This window comes from Schistocerca piceifrons, chromosome 2 (assembly GCF_021461385.2).
Source record: "Schistocerca piceifrons isolate TAMUIC-IGC-003096 chromosome 2, iqSchPice1.1, whole genome shotgun sequence".
In the NCBI taxonomy this organism is placed as follows: Eukaryota; Metazoa; Arthropoda; class Insecta; order Orthoptera; family Acrididae; genus Schistocerca; species Schistocerca piceifrons.
In genome coordinates, this window is record NC_060139.1 from 914,211,515 (window position 1) to 914,233,876 (window position 22,362).

The window sequence follows — 22,362 nt, forward strand, 5'->3', positions numbered from 1 at the left end:
AAGTATATGCTTGCAGTTCTCAGGTACTTCATAGCTCATAACTCTGCCGTTTGTTTTTCACTGACGGTAATATGCGTTTTCCGTTAAAATAGCAACTAATATCGGAGTTATGTTGTCTTTTGGGACAGTATACAGTCTTAATTTGATCAAAATGTTTCCTCTATTTAAAAGCAGTATCAGCAGTCAGTTTCCTGGCCGCCACATTATTTCCATGTGTTCTCCTTTAAACAGGCGTTCCATTTTTGAAACACTGCAGTAACACACAAAATTTTCTCGGTTGCAATTTTGTTTTTTATACATCCATAGCCGGCCGCGGTGGTCTAGTGGTTCTAGGCGTGCAGTCCGGAACCGCGGGACTGCTACGGTCGGAGGTTCGAATCCTGCTTCGGGCATGGATGTGTGTGATGTCCTTAGGTTAGTTAGGTTTAAGTAGTTCTAAGTTCTAGGGGACTGATGACCACAGAAGTTAAGTCCCATAGTGCTCAGAGCCATTTATACATCCATATTCCCCGCGTGGTTAAGTGTGCTTTCTTTGTTTCAGCCTAACTACACTGTAAACGTTTACATATAGTAGCATGCAAACGAGAAAATATTATGTGTTAGAGCAGTGTAATGTCTTAAGATTCGAACTCTACGACGCCAAAATTCAGTTGATTTTCGAAGAGGACACATACCGGAAACTGCCACGGGACCCGACGTCAAGAATAATGAGGAAGACATCAGAGCTCCTCAAACAGTCAACACTGGAAGAGGGCGTTGTTAAGAATCTCCCCCCTCAGTCGCCGAGACCACCTACGCTTTATAGACTACCAAAAATCCACAAACCGGATTGTCCTCTTCGTCCCATTGTGAACATCACTGGGTCACCCACTTACAGACTGGAAAAACACATGGCCAGCCTTTTTGCACCGCATGTGGGTCGTTGTGTGCATCACATCAAGAACGCCGACGACTTTATCAACAGAATTAAACAACTGCGTCTTAGTCAGGGATATATAATGGTTAGTTTTGATTTGGTCTCCCTGTTACACGTGTTCCGGTCCAAGACTGTATAGATCTCCTCCCTGAGTTATTTGATAGCACAAATATGGGGCTGTTTAAGCACACGTTTACTTCGTCGTACTTCCTACATGGCGCCCAGTATTTCGACCGGTTGGACGGCGTGACTATGGGAAGCCCAGTAGCTCAATCCATAGCCAACCTTTTTATGGAAAAATTTGAAGACATCGCCTTGGACACGGCTCCAGCTAAGGCAAGTTGCTTTCATCATTACGTCGATGACACATTTATCATCTGGCCACATGGTCGTGAAACCTGGGAGAATTTTTAGATCACCTGAAGAGCATTCACGGACTCATCAAGTTTGCAATGGAAGTCGAGACAGATGGTGCAGTGTCCTTCCTTGTCGTCCTCGTTCGACGGAAAACCAATGAGCACCTCAGCCACAGTGTCTACAGTAAACCGACACACACAGATCGGTATCTGCACGCTCTCAGCCACAACCATCCGGCTCAAGAACGTGGCGTTCTGAATACGCTCGAACATCGTGCTACAGTCGTCTCAGACGCAGAAAGTCTGCCACTAGAACTGAGCCACCTCCGAAAAGTCTTCCGGAAAAACGGGTACAGCCACGGACAGGTGTCACAGGCTATATCTGGTGTGGCTCGCAAGAAACACACCAACAGAGAAGAGAACACCATCGAAGAAAAAAGCAAGAAACTTGTGTTTTTGCCTTTCTGTGGTACAGTGTCGGGAAAGATTAGCCGGCTCCTGAAGAGATATAACATTTCATCGGTGTTCAGGCCCCCAGCAAAAATTCGTCAGCTCATGAGGCCTGCGAAGGACGATCTAGGGCTTAGAACGCCTGGAGTGTACAACATACCATGTCAGTGTGGCTGTTACTACGTCGGCCAGACAGTACGCACTGTGGAGGAACGCCAGACAGAACTCGAGAGGTGCTTACGCCTACGCTATCCACAAAAATCAGCCGTGACCGAACACGCCTTAGAAAATGGACACCGAATTCTATTCGACGAAACATCTGTCGTTATGAAGACGAGGGGATTTTGGGATAGCGTCATAAAAGAAGTTATTGAAATAAAAGCCTCTAATAACACCATCAACGAGGACGGCGGTTTGCGGCTCAGTACAGCCTGGGACCCGGCTATCGTGATGTTAAAACGGGTGCGACGGACGCGGGATGAAAACATTACCATATATGGCGAGGAAGAGAGCACCAGTGACGTCACGGCAAGAAGTGCGGCTATATAACGACGCGGCCACGGTGACACAGCAGTCAGTCTTACCACTTGACAATGACCGGGGAGAACTCAATCGAAAGCTCGCGGGATTTTAACCACCTGACGCGGCTGGAAGTCCGAGAAAATTTTATTGAAGAGACATTACCTTTCAGTTGTAGAAACGCGCCTTCTGAGTTTCGTTTGTCGGACAACTCCTTTCTACTGCTGCGTTTTTCTTTCTGTCATTGTGTGTGTGTGCGTGTGTGTCTTGCATGTGAAACCATTATGGATTCGTATCAAAAAAACAAAACCTTGCATTCTCTTACTCGTTGCGATCCCAGATGTTAATTTTCCATCGTACTCAGATCTCCGATACGCATCTTAAATTGATATATTTACCCTTTGACACCTTAAATATGCGAACGCATTGTATATGGATCTATACACCGAATATTTCATTTCTTGAGTGTATAAAATTACTTCCACTAAAAGTAGAGCGATGTTGAAAACGACCGCGTTCCTGTACCAGGGGGAGAGTGATGAACGAGGATAAGAGAGACGGAGTCGACCACTGAGCGCGACCGCCTTCAAACAGTTGACTCTAGGAGAACACCGCAGCAAGAGTGTTGCCGAGCTGGCCGGACAGGCGCCCTGGACCACGGACGCTGCAACTGATGACGGCATTAGTTGTGCATTCCTGGGCCGGCCGCGAGCGCCCCTTTTATCGGCGCGTTGATTTGTGGCCCGACCGCGGCCCGCCGGGAAGACGCGACCAACCGATTTCCTCATTCCCCGCGGGCGGTTCCCACGGGAGCGCGTCCCGCCGGTAGCCGCGCCGTATCTCACGGGATGCCGGAATGCCGCGGCGCGGGATCACGCCCCGGCGGCGACGCCACTCGGATCAAGTTACTCCGCGCCGCCGCCTGCCCACCTGCTCCTCATGGCACGTGACAAGCCGCTCTACGGAGACTGTGTCACTCCCAGATCCGGTTCCTCGTGAACCGATTCCACCGTCTCTCGCAGACTCCGCAACTTTTTACCTGCTCAGCACACGAACTCAGCAACTTGCCCAAAACAACCCTTAACTCCACTACACGAAGTCCTTAAAAGCAGTAGGTCTGTGCTTTTCTCTTTCTAACTCCCTGTTGTTGTTGTTGTGGCCTTCAGTCCTGAGACTGGTTTGATGCAGCTCTCCATGCTACTCTATCCTGTGCAAGTTGATTCATCTCCCAGTATGTACTGCAGCCTACATCCTTCTGAATCTGTTTATTGTATTCATCTCTAGGTCTCCCTCTACGATTTTTACCCTCTACGCTGCCCTCCAAAATTAAATTGGTGATCCCTTGATGCCTCAGAACTTATCCTACCAAACGATCCCTTCTTCTAGTCAAGTTGTGCCACCAACTCCTCTTCTCCCCAATTATATTCAATACCTCCTCATTAGTTATGTGATCTACCCATCTAATCTTCAGCACTCTTCTGTAGCAGCGCATTTCGAAAGCTTCTATTCTCTTCTTGTCCAAACTGTTTATCGTCCATGTTTCACTTCCATACATGGCTTCACTCCATACAAATACTTTCAGAAACGACTTCCTGACACTTAAATCTATACTCGTTGTTAGCAAATTTCTCTTCTTCAGAAACGCTTTCCTTGCCATTGCCAGTCTATATTTTATATCCTCTGTACTTCGACCATCATCAGTTATTTTGTTTCCCAAATAGCAAAACTCCTTTGCTGCTTTAAGTGTCTCATTTCCTAATCTAATTCCCTCAGCATCACCCAATTTAATTCAACTCCCTGTCGCATCACAGAAAGCCATATTGTACGAAGGGCGTTCAGTAAGTAATGCAACATTTTTTTTTCTGAAAGTAGGTTGGATTTATTCAGGATTCCAGTAGACCCTATTATTCCCCTCTCTTTTGCCTAAAAATCCTAAACTTCAACATAATCTCCATTCACTGCCTTGCGCCAGCTTGCTGTGAGGGCCTATATGTCCGCACGGTGCCACTCTATTGGTCGATTTCGGAGCCAACGTCTTTCTGCGTCAATAACCTCCCCATCATCCACCTACTGCTTCACGTGGAGCGTATCCTTCATGGGGCCAAACGTATGGAGTTCGGAAGCTGCGAGATCAGGGCTGTAAGATGGATGAGGAAGAACAGTCCAACGAAGTCTCGTGAGGTCCCCTCACGTGCACAGACTTCTGTGAGGCCATCCGTTGTCACTGAGAATGAGGAGATCGTTTTCATTTTTGTTGCGACTAACACGCTGAAGTCATTTCTTCAGTTTCTTGAGGGTAGCACAATACACCATGAATACAACAAAGAGAAGAACCCCTTCAGACTCGCAGAAGACCATCACTGTGACTCTACCGGCTGAGGGTGTGGCTTCGAACTTTTTCTTCGGAGGAGACGTAGTGTGGCGCCACTCCATAGTCTGCCATTTTCTCGATGTGAAGAACCCATCTTTCATCGCCTGTGATGATGTTCGACAAAAAATTATCACGATTAGCTTCGTAACGCGCGAGCACTTAGATGGTCCTTTGTCTTTTTTAAGGTCTTCTGTTAGTCGGCGGCGGCACACGTTTGAGTACCCCAAATGGTCCACGAGTGTGTCAGCACTACCAACATAAACGTCCAGTTGTGCAGCGAGATGTTTGGTCGATCACCTGAAATGAGAGCGTCCGCACCTTCCAACATTTCATGAGTCACATCTGTTTATTAGCGGCCAGCAGACGGTATAACGGACGGGTTTTCGCGATCCTGTTGCGATGATGAAAGACGCCTCGCCCAATGACTTACTGTGCTTACTGCTAGATCTCCGCAGACATTCTCCAAGCGCCTATGAACATCTGCGATGATCTGGTTTTCTGCCAAAAGAAATTCAGTGATAGCTCTCTTGTTGGAACGGACCTCCGTTATAAACTCCAATTTGAAGACTACGTATAGCGCCGCCACCTATCGGAACCTCATAAAACATATAGGGACTGAAGCGTAAATATTCCACGACGTCCCACGACGTCCTGGGGTATACAAGATTCCCTGTCACTGCGGAAAGGCCTACATTGGACAGACTGTTCGTGCAGTTCAAGATCGATGTGTGGAACATCAACGGCATACACGTCTGCTCCAGCCGGAAAAATCAGCCGTTGCTGAACACTGTCTTAATGAAGGGCACAATATGTCGTATAATGAGATGCGAATAATTGCCTCGGCTTCCCGTTACTGGGATTGCGTATTGAAAGAATCAATTGAAATACGTCTGTCTGATGATATTATTAATAGAGATAAACGATTTCTTTTAAGTAAGACGTGGAATCCTATTTTATCACAGATAAAACAACAACAGTCTGGCTTCCGACCGGCTGCATTTTAATTTTGCGATTCCTCGCTTTTGACAGTTTTCACCGCTGGCGCCGCTGCAATTCTTCGCCTCACAGAGGGCAGCTCATCCGCTGCTCGCGCACGCGCAATGGCCAGTACCCGCTGTGTAAAGGAGCTGCCTTATCTGAGGTCTCTTCAGTTCCGGCGTGATTGTGTACTCAATCTCACCTGAATATGGCGGCCAGATGGTCCGCCGAAATATCGTGTTGTCGTCAGGACGATGGAAGCCTGCTGCAAACCCGTGAAAATCATCAGTATTTGATACGCCAGGAAAATTTATGTTATCACAATATAACATATTAACTACTCGATGTAAATGAGTGAAATTAATCCGTCCCATCCTCTGTTATGCCAGTATCGCCTGGATATCCGTCACCCCGCCCCCTCCCAGATTCTATAAGTGCCTCCAGATCCGCTAGCACCATGTACCCTGCCTCGCCTTCCATATACGCCTCCCGTCCCCCATGCGGACCCTCTACTACCTGATTCCTTTCTCCCATCTGCTCCTATTCCTCAAACATATCCGCATACTCCACACTTCCCGCCGCCTTGATCCCCCTCATCCACTGGTTGCTCCTTTCCCCTCCAAACCCCGCCCTCTGCCGCGCCTTCAGTGTTGTGTGCCCCCTACTATCCATCTCTACACCCTTCATCTCCTTTCCCAAGGTGGCTTCCATCAACTCCCCCTCCCAGATGATGCCCTCTCTCCTTCCATTTATCCTTCAACTCTGATCCTCACCTCTCCCTTCCTTCCTCTGTCTTTTTCCTGGGCTCCCTCCCCCCCCCCCCCCCGCTTCCATCCAGTCTTTTCCAAGCCTAACCCCTCTCTCTGCCTCTCTGCCTCCCTTCTCTCCCCTGAGTCCTTTTGCATTTCCCTCCTCTGCCTTTTCCCATTCCCTCTCGCGTCTGCCCTGCCCCTCCCCCCTTATGTTACCCCCCTTTTCATTTTTTCGTCTCCTCCCCCCTTTTTTTCCCTCATCTGTCCAGCCCCTCCCCCCCCCCCCCACCACCATCTGCCCTTGGCTGTGGTGTGTCATCTTCGTGCCGACTTTTTAGTGCAGTGTTTCCAGTGATTGTTAAGTGTTGTGTGTCTTTTCTGAAGTGTTGCGAACGGATATCATATTGTCGCTGGGTGTGACTTGTTATATCTCTTGCGAACAGAAACCAGACTGTCGCCGTGTTTTTTAATTGTCTGTCTACTATTTTATCTGTCTGCTTCCTGTGTATTTTATTAGCATCGCCCACCCTTTGTTTTATGTTTTAACTTTCCACAATTTTCCGACGTTTTACAATTTAAGTCACCGTTTTCTCGCCTGCTTTTATTGTTTCTTATCTTCATATGTTTTAAAAATTCTGTGGGCTCTAAGAGCAGCGTACTCAGCTGCTGCCAGCCCGCCCCCTTCGGGGGGAATCGAAATTCAATAAAGGAAATGAAAATGAGTGAAAGTGTGGGATCATGTTGGCAGAGATCTCCCAGCCACGCACAAAAAGTCAGACGTCACTTGGCCCAAGATTAACGTGACTATTGTGCTAAATCCGCTGGCCCTGCAACGCAAGGCAGATGGTGGAACAGGAAAAGGCAGTGTGCGTGTCAGTCAGCGAGCTGCTACAGTGCACTGTGGTGGTGTTCTTTATTACAGCAGGGCCGGAGGCACTATTTTGATGAATCTGCGCAGAGAAGAAGGAGTAAGTGTGACGACTGCAGTCCAGGAGTTTGGAATTCTTCACAGCATTGTTTCACGTGTTTGGGAAGCGTTCCGAACCACAGGCACTGATGGCCGAATGAGGGGAGGTGGTGAACCACGATCAACTACAGCAGCAGATGCCCGTTTGTTGTACAACACACAATACAGGACCCACGTGAAACAGTAAGTGCAGTTGCAACCACATATGAAAGAACTGAAAGGCACGCAGTCACATGCTTCACTGTGACACGGCGACTATTTGCAAGTGGTTTCTTTGCCAGATGACCAACATCGTATTTCGTTGACATCCATGCATCGGCAGTAGCGTTTACGATCGTGACAAGAGCATGGGGACTAGGGTAATGAGGAGTGGGTTCGCTTGCTCTTTTCGGATGAGAAGAGATTCGGTCTGAGTGGTGACTCTAGACTTATCCCCATGTAGCGATAGGTGGGAATACGTAAAGCATCCAGGAAAACGATCGTTTTTGCGGTCCAGATGGTGTGTGGAGCTACAATGTTACATCGGTGTACCAGCCTCCAAGTCTCTCAACAGGGTGGACTCAGCGGTCAATATTATTATGGCGCTGTACTCCTTCAACGTGTGCGTCTTTTCAGGGGTTCTTTCGGCCCTGACTTCGTCGTTATGGATAACAATGCACGTTCGCATCGAACTGCACAGTTGGAGGATCTCTTGAAACGAGAGGACATTCGACGAGTGGACTGGCCTGTCCGGCCGCCGAACTTAAATCCCATCGAGCATGTGTGGGATTCTTTGGGGAGACGTAATGCATTATGTTTACATGCAGTAACGGCCTGCCAACAGTTGGCGACTGCGATGGCAACGGATTGGGTCGCCCTACCACAAGAACTCCGTACCAGTATTGTGGCCAACATGGGTGGGCGCTGAAGAACATGCACAGCTGTTCATGATGATCACTGTTAAGAATCACGTCCAGCCTTTTGTAATAGCCAGGGGACCATCATAAATCGCGGTGACTTAAGTCTCATCAATATCTTCGAATAAAAGTGTTACTTCTGTTCATATCATTGGGTATTTCTTTTACATACATTGCGTACTATACTGTACTACAGGGTGGTCCATTGATAGTGACCGGGCCAAATATCTCATGAAATAAGCATCAAACGAATAAACTACAAAGAATGAAACTCCTCTAGCTTGAAGGGGGAAACCAGATGGCGCTATGATTGGCCCTCTAGATGGCGCTGCCATAGGTCAAACGGATATCAACTGCCTTTTTTGAAATAGGAACCCCCATTATTTATTACATATTCGTGTAGTACGTGAAGAAACATGAATGTTTTAGTTGCACTACTTTTTTCTCTTTGTGATAGAAGGCGCTGTAATACACACAAACGTGTAAGTACGTGGCATCACGCAACACTCCGCCAGTGCGGACGGAATTTGCTTCGTGATACATTACCTGTGTTAAAATGGACCGTTTACAAACTGTGGAAATGGTAGATATCGTGTTGAAGTATGGCTATTGTGATCAACATGCCCAATGGGCGTATGCTATGTATGCTGCTCGGTATCCTGGACGACATCATCTAAGTGTCCGGACCGTTCACCGGATAGTTACGTTTTTAAGGAAACAGGAAGTGTTCAGCCACATGTGAAACGGCAACCACGACCTGCAACAAATGATGATGCCCAAATAGATGTTTTAGCTGCTGTCGCGGCTAATCCGCACATCAGTAGCAGACAAATTGCTCGATAATCGGAAATCTCAAAAACGTCGGTGTTGAGAATGCTACATCAACATCGATTGCACCCGTACCATAATTCTATGCACCAGGAATTGCTTGGCGACAACTTTGAACGTCGTGTACAGTTGTGCCACTGAGCACAAGAGAAATTAGGGGACGATGACCGATTTTTTGCACACGTTCTATTTAGCGACGAAGCGGTAACGTACATCGGCATAGTATGCACTATTGGGCAATGGAAAATCCACGATGGTTGCGACAAGTCGAACATCAGCGACCTTGGCAGGTTAATGTATGGTGCGGCATTGTGGGAGGAAGGATAATTGGCCCCCATTTTATCGATGGCAATCTAAATGGTGCAATGTATATGATTTCCTACGCAATGTTCTACCGATGTTACTACAAGATGTTTCACTACATGAGAGAATGGCGATGTACTTCCAACATGATAGATGTCCGGCACACAGCTCGAGTGCGGTTGAAGCGGTATTGAATAGCATATTTCATGACAGGTGGATTGGCCGTCGAAGCACCATACATACCATGTCCCGCACGTTCACCGGATCTGACGTTCCCGGATTTCTTTCTGTGGGGAACGTTGAAGGATATTTGCTATCGTGATCCACCGACAACGCCTGACAACATGCCTCAGCGCATTGTCAATGCATGTGCGAACATTACGGAAAGCGAAATATTAGCTGTTGAGAGGAATGGCGTCACCCGTATTGCCAAATGCATTGAAGTTGACGGACATCATTTTGAGCATTTATTGCATTAATGTGGTATTTACAGGTAATCACGCTGTAACAGCATGCTTCCTCAGAAGTGATAAGTTCACAAAGGTACATGTATCACATTGGAACAACCGAAATAAAATGTTCAAACGTACCTACGTTCTGTATTTTAATTTAAAAAAACCTACGTGTTACCAGCTGTTCGTCTGAAATTGTGAGCCATATGTTTGTGACTATTACAGCGCCATCTGTCACGAAGCGAAGAAAGTGTTCCAACTAAAACATTCATATTTCTTTACGAACTACACGAATATGTAATAAAAATGGGGGTTCCTATTTTTAAAAAAAACGCAGTTGATATCCGTTTGACCTATGGCAGCTCCATCTAGCGGGCCAACCATAGCGCCATCTGGGTTCCCCCTTCAAGCTAGACAAGTTTCGTTCTTTGTAGTTTTTTCGTTTGACGCTTATTTCGTAAGATATTTGGCCCGCTCACGATCAATGGACCGTTTACAAACTGTGGAAATGGTCGATATCGTGTTGAAGTATGGCTATTGTGATCAACATGCCCAATGGGCGTATGCTATGTATGCTGCTCGGTATCCTGGACGACATCATCTAAGTGTCCGGACCGTTCACCGGATAGTTACGTTTTTAAGGAAACAGGAAGTGTTCAGCCACATGTGAAACGGCAACCACGACCTGCCCTGTGTACTATATTGCCTATGGTCCAAGTTTCGCCTAGCTATATCAGTTGGTGGCAAATCACGTTAAAATTACTTCTGTCCTTAAGTTTTTCACCCCAGTGTGTTATCTTAAATACCTTAACTCACCGAAGGATGACGATTCCTGTGAATTTTATTAGCATTTCCAACCCCTATGCTTTATGTTTTAACTTTCCACAATTTTCCGCGGTTTTACAATTTCAGTCACCGTTTAATCGCCTGTTTTTCATGTTTATTTTCTTCTTACGTTATTAAAAAAGTCTGTAGGCTGTAGAGCAGCGTCCTAAGCTGCTGCCAGCCCGCCCCCTTCGGGGGGAATCGAAATTCAATAAAGGGAAAAAAAGGATGACGACAAAGCTTTTAGAGGAAGGAAATTACATAGAAAGAGCATCAATTGAAGTTAACTTTACTCACAAGATACTATTAAGTTACAGATAACATTTAGATTTTGTACGAAGCACACTAAAAGATGTGTTATCTGTCCATTTCACCATTTTGTCTTTGCATGATATTGCTCTGGATGAATACTTGCTTTCTTGTCAGTATTTCAACCAGAGCCGATATCATTAATTGACTGTTAGAATCTGTTTGCACTCTTCAAAAGCTACTCACAAAAATGGAAAATTTGAGGTGCACCTATTCAGACAAAGAGTTACAAAGACAGTGAAAGTTTCTCGCACACATTTGTCTTTTCTAATACATGGAGAGAAAGATCTATATCTTCAGCTATGTAATTTTATGTGGTAAACAGTGAATTCTGCGACTAACTACTCTTCTGAAATAGTGTCTGTTATTAGATCACAAATTGCATCTCTTACTCTTACATATTTACATTAGAGAGAAATAGTAAATAAGAGTCTTCTGTACAGGTGCGGTGGATACTGGTCAGGATGACAAAGGATGTAGCGTCTACGCGGAGTTTTTCATTAATAAAAAATTCTTTTAGGTATTTGTGCTACGATGATTTGTACTCGAATACTAAAGACGAAAATTTAAGTGAAGAAAATTTAGAAACAGCAATAAAAATTCGCAGTACTTTCCAGACTGGCTAATCGATCTACAGACTTCCCTTTGTCACAGTTGGTATTCTTTCTTCTCTAATGTACTTGTTACCGATTTCATGCATATCTCTCGTACTGATGATGGACCATGCTTGTAATTTTCCACGTGTTTAGACAAAACAAGATTGCTTCCTTCTGTAATAATTTTGGCGTTACAGTTCTTGTTGTTCGACCAACCTTCTTCAGCAGTAGTTTCCACTTTCCTATGAAGTCTGCATGTGAACCTTTTTTTTTTTTAAAAAAAATTAACAGCGTCTGCCACATGTGCGGTGTCACTATCCTAAATTTGTAACAATACTTTTCACTTAATTTCTTGGCACTAAATACAACACTAGTATGCTCGTCTACGCCACCAGCTACTTTACTCTAAGATGACGTTGTCAGGACCAAGTCTTTGGCAGAAAAAACGCTCTTCTACCGGCATGGAAAGTTTCGGAATTCAAGTAGGGCGTTAATGGAACCTTCCTCGACATGTTCTGAGTTACGTAGTTCGTATCTGACCTATTTTTCAATACAGCTTCTGACAGATCATCTAAACACTAAACTAACGTTTCCAGAAATACATGTTTAGTTGAAACTTCCTGGCAAATTAAAACTGTGTGCCGGGCCGAGACTCGAACTCGGGACCTTTGCCTGGAGGAAGTGAAGCTGTGAGGACCGGCCGTACGTCGTGGTTGGGTAGCTCCGTCGGTAGAGCCCTTGTCCTAGAAAGGCAAAGGTCCCGAGTACGAGTCTCGGCCCAGCACACAGTTTTAATCTGTCAGGCAGTTTCATACCAGCACACACTCCGCTGCAGAGTGAAAACTTCATTCTACATGTTTAGTTGCTGGATTTCAGACTGTGAGTAATCCCCTCCCCTCACTCTGTCTCTATATCTCTGTGACCGTGGAGTTTATTGTGGAGCAGTGGCTTGCTTCCTTTAATGCTATGGATAGCCATACCGTAAGTGCAACCACGATGAAAGGATGTGTGTGGAAAACCGTGACTAACATTTACTTCCTGTAGGGCTAGTGAAAGAAACCAAGGGGAGTTTGTAAAAGCAAATTAAAGTTCATCGAGAGAGAGAATAAAAACTTTCTGGTTTGTCGACGACACAATTTTATCACAGACAGCAAACGACCTGCAAGATCGGTTGGATGAACTGGATAGTGACTGAACAGAGACTGTAAGATGAATATCAGTACAGTTAAAACGAGGGTAGTAGAATGTATTCGAAATAAATCAGATGATGATGACGGAAGTAGATCAGGAATCAAGACAAAGTAATAGATGCGTTTTGTTGTTTGGGCGGGGAAATGTGGCGAAAGCGGAAGTAGCCAGGATATAAGATGCAGGCTGACAATAGCATGGAAAAGTTTTCCGAAAGTAAGAACTTTTTTAAGGACAATAAAAATTTAACTATAATAAAATCATGTCTGGAGACATTTGTAACTTAACTATAGTGAAGTCTTTTCTACAGATTCTTGCCTGAACTGTAGCCTTTTACCAAAGTAATACGTGGGCTGAAAACAGAGCACATAAGACGGGATGAGAAGCTTTTGAAATGTTGTACTGCAGAAGAGTGCTGAAGAGTAAATGGATGGACGGATAGCTAATGTAGAAATTCTGAATCGAAATGGGAAGAAAATAAATCTGCGGCACAACTTGATTATACACTGAAGAGCCAAAGAAACTGGTACACCTGCCTAATATCGTGTAGGGCCCCCGCGAACACGCAGAATTGCAGCAACACGACGTGTCATGGACTCCAGTAATGTCTGAAGTAGTGCTGGAGGGAGCTGACACCATGAATCCTGCAGGGCTGTCCATAAATCCGTAAGAGTACGAGGGCATGGAGATCTCTTCGGTTGAGCATGTTGCAAGGAACCCCGCATATGCTCAATAATATTCATGTCTGGGGCGTTTGGTGTCCAGTGGAAATGTTTAAACTCAGAAGAGTGTTTCTGGAGTCACTCTGTAGCAATTCAGGATGTGGGGTGTCGCATTGTCCTGCTGAAATGGCCCATGTCCGTCGGAATGGACAATCGATATGAAAGGATGCATGTGGTCATACAGGATGCTTACGTACGAGTCACCTGTCAAGTCGAATCTAGTCTTATCAGGGGTCCCATATCCCTCCAACTGCACAGGCCCCACACCATTACAGAGCCTCCACCAGTTTGAACAGTCTCCTGCTGACATTCAGGGTCCACGGATTCATGAGGTTCTCTCCATACCCGTACACGTCCATACGTTCGATATAATTTGAAACGAGACCCCTCCGACCAGGCAATACGTTTCCAGTCATCAACAACCCAGTGTCAGTGTTGACGGGCCCAGGCCAGGCGTAAAGCTTTGTGTCGTGCAGTCATCAAGGATACAAGAGTGGGGTTTCTGCTCCGAAAGCCCATATCGATTATGCTTCGTTGAATGGTTCTCACGATGACACTTGTTGATGACCCAGCATTGTAATCTGCAGCAATTTTCGGAAGGGTTGCACTTCCGTCACGTTGAACGATTCTCTTCAGTCGTCGCTGGTCCCGTTCATGTAGGATCTTTTTCGGGGCGCAGTGATGTCGGAGATTTGATGTTTTACCGCATCCCTGATATTCACCGCACACTCGTGAAGTGATCGTACGGGAACAGCCCCATCCTTAGCTCGGTGACGCTGCGTCCCACCACTCGTACACCGTCTGTAAACGGGAGCTTGTTGATAGGGGATATCAATGAGACATCAAGGAATTAATAGCCTGTTAATGGTGGGAATTTTGGGAATAAAAATTGTAGAGGGAGACCCAGGGCTTACAGCAATAAGCAGGTTCAAATGCGTGTAGTGCAAGAGGACGTGCGTGATCTGAAGAAACTTATTGTTGTAAGAGTCTGGTGCTGGGCCATAATGCTCTCCACTGATTCCAGTACATAGTTTAAATTCAGATTTATGCAACGGATTACATGAAAAAAAAGAAAAAATGGGGAGTGTCTTATATGTGAATAATGGGTGCCAGCCTTGCAAAGTCAATAAATATCGCTTGGAAATATTATCTAATTTATAAGAGGAAAAAAAAGGTCCAGTCAACTCCTATTCATTTGTTAATGTTTACAATTATAGGATTTGTGCGTAAAGGAGACTTATATTGAAATAGCAGAACTGTACGCGGAAAATCATTTGGATTACATGAAACAGATCTTGAAACACTTACTGGGTGTCAAGCGGAGGAGTCCCTGATTTCAAAATACATATCTCGAAAACTAAGATCGATAGACAAGCGGAACGAATGGTATGTGTATTGTGAAAGCTGTGAGATTTGTGTACGGAAGTCATACAGAAGTTCCGCAATAGTTCTTAAAGCCGCTAACAGTTGGTGCTGTAACAGCACTGCGTAGTGCCGATAAACAGTGATCAACAGCTCACAGCGATCTGTTGCACGGTTGAAACGTGTAAGGAGTTTTTGAGATAATGTAATACCACAGGTTAACACACAGTCCTACGGCAACAAGGCACAGTTTCCATTCGGAAAATTCCAAAGAACAGGTAGCGTGGCTGACGATCTAGTGGGAAATGTTGGGTCCAGGCAACCTGCAGTTACTCCTGAAAATGTCGGCACGGTTCCTGGAATTATTCAGCAAAATCCAAGGAAATCCGTCCGAAGAATTTCGGCAGAGACTGGCTGGAAGCGCTCCATAAAATACAGAGACCGAGCCTAACCATGTTTCCATTTAAAATCAAAAGACACCAGGCCATCCGTACCTACACGAGCTGTGCGACAGAAGGCGGACTTTGCGAACAAAATTCTCGCGATGATTGATAATGAAGGATTTGATGATAGCTGTATATGGTTCACAGATGAAGCAAACTTACACCTAAACGGAGACATGAATCTATAGAACTAGCGATTTTGAGGTTTCTAAAACACCAGTTTGTGAGAAGCGAAACTACTGTATTCTCCTAAAGTTACTGTTTGGACTGAGGTATGCAGCAGGGGCGTTATTGGTCCTTTTCTCATGCGAGAAACGATCACTAGTAAATGCTAACTTGTAATTTTGGAACAATTTGTCGTTACACGGCTAGCGTTGGAGGATTGGCCAGGCACCGAGTGGTTCATGCATGATAGGACCAGACCACATCGCACCGGACAGGTGTTTCGCTTTATTGACCAGTACTTCGGGAATACAGTCTTTGCGTTGTTTTATTGCAAATTTAATGGTGCAGGGATGGATTGGCTTCCATATCCGCCTGACCGTGTGAGGTCATTCACATGAGTGCTAAAAGGAATCCGTTACACTTCGGTTCCACAGTTAGTCATATCTGAAGGCCATAAATGCAACTAAATACCTAGGAATTACAATTACGAACAACTTAAATAGGAAAATAGGAACATAGAAAATGTTGTGGGGAAGGCAAACCAAAGACTGCGTTTTGTTGGCAGAACACGTAGAAAAAGTAACAGATATACTAAAGAGACTGCCTACAGTTCGCTTGTCCGTCCTCTCTTTCTCAGTGCTGCTGCGTGGTGTTGGATCTTTACCAGATAGGATTAACGGAGTACTTCGAGAAAGTTCAAAGAAGAACAGAACGTTTTGCACTATCGCGAAATAGGGAGAGTGTCACTGACTTAATACAGGATTTGGGTGGACATGATTAAAACAAAGGCATTTTTCGTTGTGGCGGTATCTCCTCACAAATTTCAGTCACCAACGTTCTCCTCCGAATGCGAAAGTATATTCTTGGCGCCGACCTCCATAAGGAGAAACGATCATCATAATAAAGTAAGGGAAATCAGAGCTAACACGATAAGATACAGGTGTACGTTTTTTCCTTGCGCTGTTCGAGAAAGGAATAATGAGCATTATTGTAACTCTGTGCCAGGCACTTAAGGGTGATTTTCAGAGTATCCAAGTAGATGTAGATCTAAATGTGGATCTGACTCCTTGTGACTACTTCTCATGGGGACAATGAGTCTACCGGAACCTTCCCACCACGGTGGACGAGATTGAATTCGCGATCTACGAGGCATCTGAACCACTTACGTTGAGACATTACACGATGTGGTGGCTAATTTCACTGTTCTTTTGCACCACCTCCTCATTCCGAATGGTGCACATTACGAAAATATTGTGACGTGATTGCAAAGACTGCTTGCAGAGGAAGAGTTTAATTATGCACACTGAAACTGTATGAGCTATACAGCTTAAAGCGCCGTCCGTTAGTAACTTTTCGAACTACCGGTATTTCGAAACTTCTATATTACTTCTGTATAAAAGTCTTACAGCTTTCACATTAAACATACCTTATGTTTCACTTGTCTATCATTCTTAGTTTTCGAGATATTTAATTTTGAAATCAGGGACGTCTTCGCTAGACATTCTGTGTGAGTGGACTGTGTGGTAAGAAGGAACGAACGTAAACATTGCCTAAATGTTCACTCTCGAATCTACTTTCATCTAAGGCACAGAAATAATTGCATAGACCATGCTCTGTGTACCGGACAGGTGTAGTTAATAACATGCTACTGGCATTGTAATGACTAATCACTCCGCCAACCAGCGAGGGCTAGTCAGGCCACAACATAAAAGCAAAAATGATAATGTACATTTACGTGCTTCCGAACTCGCTTGAGTTATCTTCATAGACACAACAGGAAAATGGTTGTATAAGAAGAATATAATGTCCACTTCCTATTGTGTGTGAACATCTTACTTGGCGTCTGCTGGATGACCAAAGAAATCCAAGAAAAATTCATGAACTAGATCGTGAAAGGAACCCAATGAAGTTAATTAATGCAAAGATAATTCACTTTAGAGGCAAGCAAGCGATGACGAAACTTACAGACAGACTTTAGCGTCAGTGAAACATCCTTTAGCACAATGTGTCCACTAACCCCAAAGAAACCATGATTAAATATGGACTTACTCGAATAAAAATTACTAGAGGAGTAGGAAAACACCCAAAAAATAATTTTGATTCATAGAAAAGTTAAACTGAAATGGCTGAACTAACAAGCACATTGAAGAAACCCATTTCACACACGTGCACCCTCATCACAAAGAAATACCGGACAAACATATTACTCGCGGATCGTTCTAAGTAGTGTGACCAGACGTCCGGATTAATCCGGACATGTCCTCCTTTTTAGCTCTTTGTCCGGGCTCCGGGCGGATTTTTACAGTGTCCGGCTTTTTCTCAAAGTTGAGCGTAATACAATTATATTTACAATTCATCCTGTTCTATTGCCCTTTTGTTAAATACTTTAACTATAGGCACGGCCTTCGTGATAAACACGCACTAAGGCGGTGTTAGTAGGTGGCACCAGGAACGTCGACGTTATCGTTCATCTACCTGTAAGCGAATGCAAATATCAGTTACTTAAAATTTTCGTTTTGAAGCGGAATATAAGATATGTGGAGCTGGAACGTACGTCTCAGTAGCCAATAAAGGTAAGAAATAACTCGACAGATTAACTGTCATGGTTTTATTTCATTGTTTCATAGTCATTCAATTTATTTGTATTCGGAAGGTTAAAGTGCAGTTTACATGTCGTCAGCGGCTGCTTGAATTGTAGATGTTGGTAGTGGTGCATCGAATGAAGGGAGGTGAATGGTCTTACGTTTTTCGCTTTGTAAACAATTCCGCGTTGCTGACATAACAAAACGGCAACGGCCTTCCCGCAGTGGATAGACCTGTTCCCGTGAGATCACCGAGGTTAAGCGCTGCCGTGCGTGATCGGCACATGGATGGGTGACCATCCAGGCCGCCATGCGCTGTTGCTATTTTTCGGGGTGCACTCAGCCTCGTGATGCCAATTGAGGAGCTACTCGACCGAATACTAGCGGCTTCGATCAAGAATACCATCATAACGACCGGGAGAGCGGTCAGCTGACTCCACGCCCCTCCTATCTGCATCCTCCTCTGAGAATGACACGGCGGTCGGATGGTCCCGATGGGTTTTAATTTTTTTATATTGCTCAGTTAACCACCACCTGACCATCAATAACAATTAACTACTAGTTTTACCAGTAATTCCCGGCAGTCACGTGACTTGTCCAAAGCTGACGGGTGGTATCCTCATCTGCAGTTGACCCGTTTGATGAGTCTTATTTTTTCTTCCTTTGTCCTCCGTTTCGAAGCTGTTTGTCCTCCTTTTTAAACAATTGCATCTGGTCACCCTAGTTCTAAGGCAAAATACAAACATAAATTCGATGAAAAGCCCGGAGTGTGAAGCACTCTGTCAGCGATATCATAACAAAAAGACTCCGCAGTTCCACCGAACCATGTGGGAGCATGTCGACAAAGGCTCTTCTACAAACTGAGGTAAAATTCACTTGTGAATCGTTGACGTTTAAGAATGCAGTACTTAAATAGCTAAGAAAAAAAAAAAAAAAAAAGAAATGGGAGGAACCTCGACAAGTTATTTGAGCCAGCTCAGATTCCACGTGACCGAATTCCTTGCCCCCAGCCCTTTGGTTTTGTGAGGATGAGGCCGAACGTCAGTGCGTTGGCTGTCAACATTCGGGAGATACAATCCATTAGCTGTCGTTCGTTGGCCTAGCGTCTACACGCCTTTTGCCAGAGCAGCAGCTACCTACGCAGGCACTGTTGCAGGTCGCATACGAGCGGAAACGAAAAGAAATCCTACTTCTGAATACATGTAATGGCCTGTCAAGCCATCAACATTGCTCGTGACAGTAGCTGCGTCGCAGCATAACGACGTCACTGTGAGGAGCGAGGTCGGGCTGTTCCCCGCCGGACTCACTTTGAGGCCGCTGTGGAACACAAACCGAGGCGACAGCGCGCTCTGAGCGGAGCTGTGAGCCGGGAACACACACGCTGTCTGCCTTCGCAGTAACACGGCCCGAGGCGGAGCAGCACGTTCCCTTTGAGCGCGAAATCCAGCGCAGGTCGAGTCGGGTCGGGTCGGACCGCGCTTTCAGCAGCACCTGTCATTAGGCGCCGGGCCCGCTTTTGATCTGCGTCTGCCCCGCCGAGTAAACCTACGTGCGTCATCAGGGCTCAGGCCGCGGCCCCGGGGGCCAACACGCCCGGCCCGGCAAAACAAACGACGCCGCACCGCGCCGCGCCCGAATTGAGTCCACGGAAACGCAGACACTCCCCGGCGGACGCCCCACAGTGAATGAGCGAAGTTAATCCTCCTCCCTCTCCTCAGAACTTGCGGATACCGGCTCCTCTGCAAGAGCTCTATACAGCCGAGGGCCTGCAGAAGCGTCGTCTGTTCGCACAAATCGGACAGAAGCCCTTGGTCCATAAACTTCATTAAAGCTCTGAAAGCTGCCACTCTATAACTTTGTGAGCACGTAGCATATTAAGCCGCGCGACTGCTACGGTCACAGGTTCGAATCCTGCCTCGGGCATGGATGTGTGTGATGTCCTTAGGTTAGTTAGGTTTAAGTAGTTCTAAGTTCTAGGGGACTGATGACCATAGATGTTAAGTCCCATAGTGCTTAGAGCCACGTAGCATATTACGTCTCCGGTTTTAATGCCCTGAAAATACACTGGCGCCCAAAATTAAAGCAACAAACAGCTGTTTCACGATATAGTCAAGTAAAATATCAACACATGTCCGTACGATTGTGTTTTGCAGGGAATATGGCATTTCGGTCAACGGACAACCGCGCCAATAGTGACGTCATGATGCCTATGAAAAAAAAAAAAAAAAAAAAAAACCAGCACTCCGTCTTCAGGCCACGAGTGGCCTACCGGGACCATCCGACCGCCATGTCATCCTCAGTGGAGGATGCGGATAGGAGGGGCGTGGGGTCAGCACACCGCTCTCCCGGTCGTTATGATGGTATTCTTGACCGAAGCCGCTACTATTCGGTCGAGTAGCTCCTCAATTGGCATCACGAGGCCGAGTGCACCCGAAACATGGCAACAGCGCATGGCGGCCTGGATGGTCACCCATCCAAGTGCCGACCACGCCCGACAGCGCTCAACTTCGGTGATCTCACGGGAGCTGGCCGCGGTGGCCGTGCGGTTCTGGCGCTGCAGTCCGGAACCGCGGGACTGCTACGGTCGCAGGTTCGAATCCTGCCTCAGGCATGGGTGTGTGTGATGTCCTTAGGTTAGTTAGGTTTAAGTAGTTCTAAGTTCTGGGGGACTTATGACATAAGATGTTGAGTCCCATAGTGCTCAGAGCAATTTGATCTCACGGGAATCGGTGTATCCACTGCGGCAAGGCCGTTGCCATGATACCTATGAAACGGGGTAGTATTTGCCGTGTAGTCCCACAACAACAATCGCTGCGTAGACTGTCACTGACGGTGCAGTATGGCACAGGGAAGACGCCCACCAGTCCCTCTGCAGTGGAGGGCCACAGGAAGAATGGAAGCGCGTAAGTCGCACACTGATGTGGCCCGATGGCTTAATGTGAATCGTTCTGTTGTTTATCGGATGCTGCGACAGTTTATAGAGACCAAAACACGATGACCAGAGTAGGACCGAACAAGTGTGACATCAGAAAGAGAGGGCCTTATTTGGCTGTAAGGGCACGACGGTACCGGCTTAGTACTGCACGCCAGCTGGCATCAGACCTCGCAGCATTCCGTGGACATGTTGTTTCGAGGCAAATTGTGTACACAAGGCTTCGGCAGAGAGGCCTTTACTGTCGAAGACCTGCTGTATGTTTACGTCTGACGCCTCTTCACAGAAGAGAATGTCTAGAAAGAGCCATGTGGACGGTCGAACAGGGGGCCAATGTTCTTTTTACAGATGAGTGCAGATCTAGTCTGGAGATTGTTCCGGCTGGTCCCAGCGGAGGCTAGAGTCCTCCCTCGGGCATGGGTGTGTGTGTTTGTCCTTAGGATACTTTAGGTTAAGTGGTGTGTAAGCTTAGGGACTGATGACCTTAGCAGTTAAGTCCTATAAGATTTCGGGACCCAAACATTATGGAAAGAGACCGATAGACCGATACCGAAGAGGTTCCCTACTGGTGTGGGCAGAGATTATCATGACCACCCTGACACCTCTTTATAAAACTGTACGGGTAATCGGCAAACTTTAACATTTGTCAAGTGTCGTGACGAGATCTTGGGACCTCATGTACGGTTATTGTCAGATGCTGTGGGCTCAGACTTTGTATTGACGGACAAAATGCTCAACCTCATAGAGCATGGGTGGTTGATGTTTTCTTGGAAACGGAAGGCATTCCACGCTTGGTGTGGCCTGCTCCCTCTCCCGATTTGAATCCCACGGGTCTTGTCTGGAATGCATCAGGGAAACGGATTGCATCACTTCAGTGTCCACTACCCACTCTCCAAGAAGTAGTTCTGCAAGCAGAATGGGCCTTATCGCCTCAACGTGAGATTGATGACATTTTTCACAGCATGTCCAGGCGTTGTCAGGGCTGTACTGCTGCCAGAGGTGGCCACACCACATACTGAGCACATTAACCAGTTGTCACAATGTGTGCGCAAACTCCTTCAGTTGGAAAAGATGAAGAATACTTTTGTCTACCGTTACGCTTGTTGCAGTTGCTTACGTTCTGTGTTCTACACATTGTTCGTACTTTACTGTCACTAGTTTATAGCGTTTTGCGGCAAAATAAATGCGATCTTGCGTAATTTCCGTTTGTTGTTTTAATTTTGGACACCATTGTACGAGGGCTACTCGGAAAATAAAGTCCGATCGCTCGCGAAATGGAAACCACAGTGAAAACCAAAAACGTTTCATTTGCAAAAGTTAGCTACACCTTCCAGCTATTTCTCCAAATAGTCGCCGCTCAGACTTATACATCTGTCGCAGCATTGTATCAACTTTACAATGCCCTCGTCATAGAATGCAGCCGCCTGTGCTTTCTCCCAGTTCTCTACGC

The 22,362-nt window shown here is 45.9% G+C and overlaps 1 protein-coding gene across 1 annotated transcript in view; it reads left to right on the forward strand.

The window, feature by feature from the left end:
• Window positions 1–3,089: 3,089 nt before the first annotated feature.
• LOC124775979 (protein Wnt-10b-like) overlaps window positions 3,090–22,362 on the forward strand; it is a 428,525-nt gene continuing 409,252 nt past the window's right edge. The window contains exon 1 of the mRNA XM_047250820.1: window positions 3,090–3,187. Within this exon, the coding sequence (XP_047106776.1) occupies window positions 3,090–3,187 (98 nt within the window). The remainder of the gene's footprint in view (window positions 3,188–22,362) is intronic.